At 41.5% G+C, this 7,637-nt stretch overlaps 1 protein-coding gene across 1 annotated transcript; it reads right to left on the minus strand.

The window, feature by feature from the left end:
• Positions 1 to 691: 691 nt before the first annotated feature.
• Positions 692 to 2,223, minus strand: gsx2 (GS homeobox 2). Its single transcript, XM_033622467.1, has 2 exons — positions 1,726 to 2,223; positions 692 to 1,493 (listed from the first exon to the last, which is right to left on the minus strand). The coding sequence occupies exons 1-2, from the start codon at positions 2,099 to 2,101 to the stop codon at positions 1,153 to 1,155; spliced, it is 717 nt and encodes a 238-aa protein (XP_033478358.1). The 5' UTR covers positions 2,102 to 2,223; the 3' UTR covers positions 692 to 1,152.
• Positions 2,224 to 7,637: the final 5,414 nt, after the last annotated feature.

The raw sequence follows: 7,637 nt of genomic DNA on the forward strand, positions 1-7,637 counted from the left end.
AGTGAACATTTGCTCTAGCAGGCTATTAACGCAGCAGCTATAGCGCAGTAATGGCAGCTTAATAATGATAGCTGTCGATTGGTAGAACAGAGTTGAAAGGGTGACGTTATAGAATCTAAAATGGAAGATAACTGCAGTCACAGTGGTAGAGCTCCTGAGCTTTTACGCACGAGAGGCCAGAAAGGTAGAGCAGTATGTATTGAATTCAGACAGGAAAGTGTGTAAAAGTGTGTGAAATTTAGATTTTTGGTTGAGATTGTGTCAGAGAAATTGATCGTTGCCAGGTGGAGATGGTGGTGGTGTTTTACTGGATTGCAGTGTGTTGAAAGGTGTTCCAAATATTTTGTCCACTCATACTGTTATATAATGATGTAAATGCGACAGAGTTAAGGGAATACTGTTTTTCACTGCAACTATAGTGTGAAAACCCTTAATAATAATCCCTTAACACTTAATAATAATCATAATAATAATGTCTATGCAGAGTATGTATGTACATTTTCAAATGCAAAATAAAGTTAATTTATTTTATTGGCCAATTTTCATTTAACTTGCATTGATGCAAAACTACATGTTTTTATTAATTATTATTTTAATCCTTAATAATAAAATATCTGCAGTATTAGATCCTTAACTTTAATAAATGAACACATCATAGTAAATTCAAACACAGACAGCTTCTTAGGGTCAATTCGTCATGTTTATTACAATAAATACAGATATACATAGTTTACAAATTGTTGCGTACAGGTTCCACACAGGTTAGGCCTATACTATGTCTAAGGATTTTCGTTACCACACAACCTCACCGACAGTAATGGGATTTCAGGCAACAGTTGGGAACATTTAGTGGGGATGGTTAACCAGACCTGGGTTTGTAGGTGAGAATCCTGAAGGGATCAGAATACATCAGTTTATTACGTCACACAGCGGGTGGTGTTTGCCAATATTTCACAACAGTGTTAAAACGTGTATTCACATTTTCCTTTAATTTAAAAGTAGGATACACATGAAGTGAAATGACATATTTTAAACACTTCTCAGACTTCATGCAGGAGAGTTTTGGCCCAGAGGTCGTGTGGTGCCGTAACCCATCACCGGAGCAGGGCAGAGTAAGTGGCAGCAGTGGGAATCGGGAGAGTCGCGTTCCTCTCAGATGGGTGACACCTCTTTCTCTTCCGAAGCAGAGGCCGGAGATAGAGACTCCTCGTCCTCTGACCTTGAATAGTCTGTGTGACCGGTTGTGCACTTGCAACCGCTGTGCGCGCTCCTCTGGGTGGCTTTCCCCTCCTTCTTGTGCTTCACCCTGCGGTTCTGAAACCAGATTTTCACCTGTTTCTCGGACAGGTTCAAATACGTGGCGATTTCGATTCTCCTGAGTCTTGAAAGATACATGTTCGTGGAAAACTCCCTTTCAAGTTCCAGGAGTTGCGTGCTCGTGAAAGCCGTGCGCATCCTCTTGCCATTCTGTATATGGCTGCTCTCGGTGGCGCCTGTTGGAGAAATAAAGTCAGAAGTTTAGCTTTTTAGTGTCACTACAAATCTAATCTAAATCTAATATGCAAATGCAACAACATCGCGCGTAAATCTCTGTGCGTAAAAACCGAGCATTTACATTCATCCAACTGCTTGAAAGTGCAGCATGAAGTGGAGCAACACGAATCTAACAGGTGCAAAACAACGTTACTGGCTGTGAGTTGAGAGTGTAGCAAACAGGTGGCTTACCAATAGAAAGACAGTGGTATCTCCTGGCATCTGTGACGCTGAATGTGGGCGTGCAGACAGGTGTATGTCCCGGGTGCGCGAGTGCAGGAGACTGCTGATGCGCTATCCTCTGACAGTACTGTGCCTCCGCTCCTGGAAACTGACTCTTCAGCATGGGAATGCCGCTGCGGGAAGAGTGGATGTGGGACGTGACGCACAGCGGGCAAACACAGAAAGTCCCAGTTTTCCTGGATGGGCACACCGGAGCGGTGACCGTCATTACGCTCGGAGAATGCATGCTGATGGGAATAAGGAAGTCTTGTCCGGGATGCTCAACTGGTCCAGGTCGCACCGTATCCTTGATTATTAAAGAATCGACGTAAAAAGACCTGGACATGGCTGCGCTGCTGATAAGTGATCGCTCCGTGCACAAGATGATAGCTGTTTCTCATCTGAACCCCTCGGGATCTCCAAAGGTGCTTATGTTTGATGGTTCAACAAAAGGGACCCCGAAGAGGGTTGGCCCTGCAGCGTCACCCACGTGCGCACCCGGCTCCAAGGGTTTATACTGTCAGCGACCCAAACCACGTGATGTCTCACTGGGCCTCCAATCACAACTTGCAGATTTACTCTTTTTATCCCCGAATTAAGAAAAGTCTTGGGCACTAAACTAATATTACCAGGAACAAAAAAATATTTATGTATTTTCTTATAAACTGTCTTAGTTCTGCGCTGGCTTTCCTCAGCAGACTCAAACTATCCAAAAAAACAAACCATCATTTTTGATCCAATGTAACAAAAAATAAAGCTTTAAAAATTATTTTTCCACATATGTGCAGCTAAAATGTGTGTTTATGGTGTGGAACTTGTTTTTTTTTAATGATTTTTAAGAACTGGTTAGATATAAATCTGAAATTGTTAAATGTAATTTTAAACTGATCACCAAGCAACACTTCAAAAATACTAAACATGCATAAAAAACATCAGATGACTGAAACAGTTAATAGGAGAACCTGTTGGAGCAGGTGCAGTGGAAACTGAAATATAAATATCATAAAGTCTATTTCTTATAACTTCTTCATTATAACAGAATAATAACTGTTTAAGTTTTCAATTAACTAAACGTGATTTGATCTTTATTACTTTTTTTCCAAATGAATCCAGAAAATGGTTTGTTTTTTAAAATGACGCAAAGTTGCATGATAGACTTTATCCAGACTTTTATTCCACAGTTCATTTATTTGTCCCAGATGCGAGTTAAGGAAATGTGCACGCGACTTTGAGCACTAATTGCCCCGCAGCCTAATCACGCTTTGAATCCGGTTGGTCCAGGTTTCACTTCCAGCAATTAAAGAATTATGAACTGATGGCGAGTCTGGGCTGCGGTTATTCGATGGCGATTAGGATTCAATTAGAAAGTGTTTATAATGGCCGGTCTGTGCGGGGGTAAACAGGCAGCTATTTCAGAAATGCGTTAATCCCTCATCTTGTGACAATAATTAGCGAGTTTGATCCCCGGGCGGGTCACCAGTCGGTTTAGCTTCTGCTTTCATCTGCCAAGAAACGCCTCGGACCTTCAGACAGAGGCGAGCCGTCAGTAGGTTTATGGTGCAGACGGTGCAGCTCCAGCATGTGTTAGTTTCTCTGACCTCACATAACAACATGTAAACACAAGTGGAGCAGGCCTGGTGTGGAGCCTAACTTTTAATAAGTAACTTTTTGCACCTCTTTTGCAACCTCCTCATTATGGAGCAAACACACGATTCCAGCAAACTGAAGCGCTCATTGGAGTGTGAGTTAAAATGCAGCCTTTTGAAAGAATTAGAAAGTCTTTAAAATCCAACCATAGTTAAAAACAAACATGTCTGTCACACAGACAGTAATTGCTATAATAAAGTGGATCCAGCGCCTGACAATGAAGACGCACAGAGTTGTTATGGTACAGATAACAGTCTGAAACAAGAGAGGGAGAGAAAGAGAGGGAGCAAACCAAGCGGAATGATGCGTGGCGCGCGCCCTCAACACACCATGCGAGCTCTAATATTATTTTTCCATAATTCTGCACGATAAAATTTCATTGTCTATTAAGTAATCCCACAAATGAGATCCTTTATGAGGCTATAATGAGGCCTAATTGCCAGGACTAGTGGAGCCACGTGGAAGGATTTAGGAAGCATTAAGCCGTCGGGTACTGAGCACAGGCTGTTACCTAGCCATTACTTTCATAATTCAAGGAGAAAATTAGTCCATTTAAGGGAAAAATCCTTTGATTCCCTTTTATTCTGCTCGGGGTGACAGGGCTGCAGTTTTTTTGTCCGCTTCGGTTAAGAAGCCGGTGCAACAAATGGGGGCTGGTGCTGTATCACTCACTGTTTAAACGTTAGATTATATAAAAAAGAGAATTTCAGAAATGTGTAAAGCTCTCAGGGCCCCACCTCTTCTTTCTCTCCAGTGTTGGGCGCCTTTTACTTTATAGTGCAGCAGTTACCCTCCACTGTTCACCCCCTTTTCAAATCATGTTGATAGGCAATTAATCACTGGCCCATTCAATAACATGAAAATTAAATTTAAATGGGGGATTTAAAGAAAAGTTTATTCTGTTCAGAAGCTGATTAGTGTAAGTTTTCTCCTCAGTGGTAAACAACATTTTTAATATGAGAGGCAAGTGCATCAAAGAGGGGGGAAAGGTGTGTGTATGTGTGTGTGTGTGTGTGTGTGTGTGTGTGTGTGTGTGTGTGTGTGTGTGTGTGTGCGCGCCTATCCAGCTCCTCCCAGTAGTAAAAACACACAAACTTGTAAAAGTGCACTGCTAAAGTTCCCCCCTCTCATTCACATCGCATCCCATGCCATATTATACCGTGAAGAAGTCCATTAATGTTTTGTTGAACAAGCGTCATTAACTTGTTTCAACGCCTTTTTACAAACCTTGCATTGTTGCGCAGGGCCAGTCTGCGGCCCATCTTGGCCAATACAGTGGATGATTTGCCTCTTTATTAGTTACCAGGCAACAGATCCTGAATACCAAAACTCAAAGGAAACACTCTGGTCCTCCATATAGATCTCAATGGCGATGGGGGGAAAATGAACAATGATCCTGTGGACAACATAATGCCACGCAATGACTTTTCATTAACAATTATCTGGTTGATGTGAATAGCAGCTGCAGTGGCTACTCTCCATCTCATGGTTTTGCAGAGAAAAGGGGAGAGGGGAGAGAAAGAGGCTCGCCAGTGAATAGCATCCTGCAGGAGTTTAGGGGGTTCATGGTCTCCGTGAATGTGGAATCTAATTTATATCTGGGTGAATAATTAGGTTTCTATGCAAAAATGAGTTGGAAATAATTACAGTTTAAAACACCGTGTCAACTTAGCCGGATAAACAAAGAGAAGCAGTCCCTTTTAATGTCTCACAGTTGGAGTTTGTCAAGATCAAGAAGTTTAAATTTCAGTGCAAAAATGGATCAGGAAACAACTCCTGTTTCAGTATACGACTGTTGTGTTGCAGCTATATCCTTTAAAAATGTCCACAAACGGGTTCTGTGATTGGGAACAGACAAACAGTGTAGGGAGCACGGCCTCACTCCTATAGAAAAGTAAAGTGACAGCTTCAGTGTAAGAAGAGGCTGCTGAACAAAGCCAGCGAGGGCCCTGTTGATGGCCTATAGAGAAGTCCTGCACCAGGCTCCCTCTAATTAGGGAGACGCTTCTCAGTCTCACAGAGCTGCTCAGACCAGACACTCCAGGCTGAAGTGTGCCCCTGCGCCAACGAGTGTGTCTGGATGTCCACACTCGACGCAGCATGTGTATGTGTCTGCGCTTTGCGGCGCGCACAATTAACGAGCCTCGAAAATGAGATAAACACCGACTGATAGTGACGCCGATCACGGTTAAGTTCCCAGAGAAACGTCTCTATTAAAGCTCATTGTTCGAGGCCCTGATTTGTCCCTCTGCCTCCTCTGTCGTTTCCAAAAGACTAAGCAAATGCCATTACAGAGACAGCACAGAACAGCCCTTATTTCAATCTTGTCTTGCTTGAGTTGTCAAATAGTCCCCGAAATTCCATCCTCTTTGTAATAGGAGGCTCTTCCACTGTTGGTCACTTTGTAGTGCATGTTCACTCTGCAGGAGTTATCAGCTGTGAGGACTCATTATTGTGCTCCTCACTGGTTTCTGGGAAGATCAAGATGCTGTTTTATCTTCGTTAATGATTGGCTTTTAAATGATTTGGGTTCAGAAGGATGCCTTAAGACTTTGGCTACATCAACACTAATTAGAGATCTTCCAATACAAATGTTCCTTCCCGATACAGATTGCGATTCCTGAACTTGCATATCGGCCAATACCGAGTGTCCATCCGAAACAATTGCATTAAATAAAATTAAGCGCTGTTTACGCTGTATGGATGTGACATGATTGCTGTCGTTGTTGTTGTTGTAAGGCATGACTCAGGTTAAACCCTTTGTAAAACATCAGCAAATACAAACAGAGTTAACACCATTAAGCTTTCTTTCATAATTTAATTTGACATTTTGTAATAGCTAATGTTACTCTTACAGGAAATCAGTTCCTCTTCGCCGCTCTTAAAGAGTAGTCGCCAGTGGTTGCACAGTGCAACTTGTGAACCCGCCGATACCTGATCCAGCATTTTAGGCAGTATCGGAGGCATTGCCAGTACTGGTATTGGAACAACTCACACTAATACGGTTTTGTTTTAAATCACATAACTACTACGTTTATGCCTAGCCTCCATACCTCTTTGGTGTTTTGGTTCCCCTCGAACTGAGACCTTTGAAAATGCTGCTGACCCAATTTTAATTAAAACTCTGGAGTTGTGTTTTAGTTTGGACGATTGGAAATGGAAAACGATGACACGGACACCCAACTTTGCTTCCCAAGTGGGTTTTATCAGTCACAATGCAACAAGCTAAAGCATTATAGCTAGGTCAACATACCTTTTGTGATTTTGCTCTTAAAATGGGCACTCTTTTCCCATTGCCATGGCTTCCACTGGCGATGCATAGTGCTCTTTGTTCCGCTCTGATATTCAGATTCAGATTCAGATTCAGAATACTTTATTAATCCCCGGGGGGAAATTGTTTTTGTTCCAATGCTCCGTGCAAAGTAGAAATAGAAATACAGCATGAATGGAAACAAGAGATAAAGATGAAGATATAAATAAAATACTAAAGTAGACAATGAAATAAATAAAATAAAATATTAAGTAGACATTAGAATAAAATAAAATATTAAAGTAGACAATAAAATAAAATAAATAATAAAATAGTAAAGTAGACAATCTGAAATATATACAGTATACAATGAAATGGTTGTAGCGTTATAAATGAAATGAGAATGAGTAGTTATATTGTTTGTTTTGCTTTATAAATAGCCAAATGAGTCCGATATGTTGCTGTATTTGCTTTGCAGCGACTCCAGATCTGTTTTCTGCCACTTTGACCACCTTATACTTGTGTATTGGGAAGCTCTTCCACTGTTGGTTACTCTGTAGTGCACATTCTAGTTTTTATTTCTGGTAGTGATTGGCTTTTGAATTGTTTGGTTTCAGACAGTGCCTTTTTTTGGCTACATCGACACTAACATGTTTTCATGTCAAAACACATTACTATTGCTACAATTACGCCTAGCGTCCACACTACTCTGGTGTTTTGAGACTTCTGATAACACTGCTGACCCCATTTTAGTCTGGTCGGGCGGAAACTTTTGAAAAAACGGTGAGACAGGCACTCTCATTTGCTCATGACCTACCAAGCTAAAACATTATAGCTAGTCCTACGTACCTTTTGAGATTTTATCCTTCTTTGCTTCTTGTGAGGGCACTTCTTGCCCATTGTAATGGCTTCTCTCGGTGATGGATAACACTTGCAGTACCTCTCTAAAGACTCAGACAAACCAAGCCAACATCAAAGAACTAGT

Source organism: Epinephelus lanceolatus, chromosome 6, assembly GCF_041903045.1.
Source record: "Epinephelus lanceolatus isolate andai-2023 chromosome 6, ASM4190304v1, whole genome shotgun sequence".
Classification (NCBI taxonomy): Eukaryota; Metazoa; Chordata; class Actinopteri; order Perciformes; family Serranidae; genus Epinephelus; species Epinephelus lanceolatus.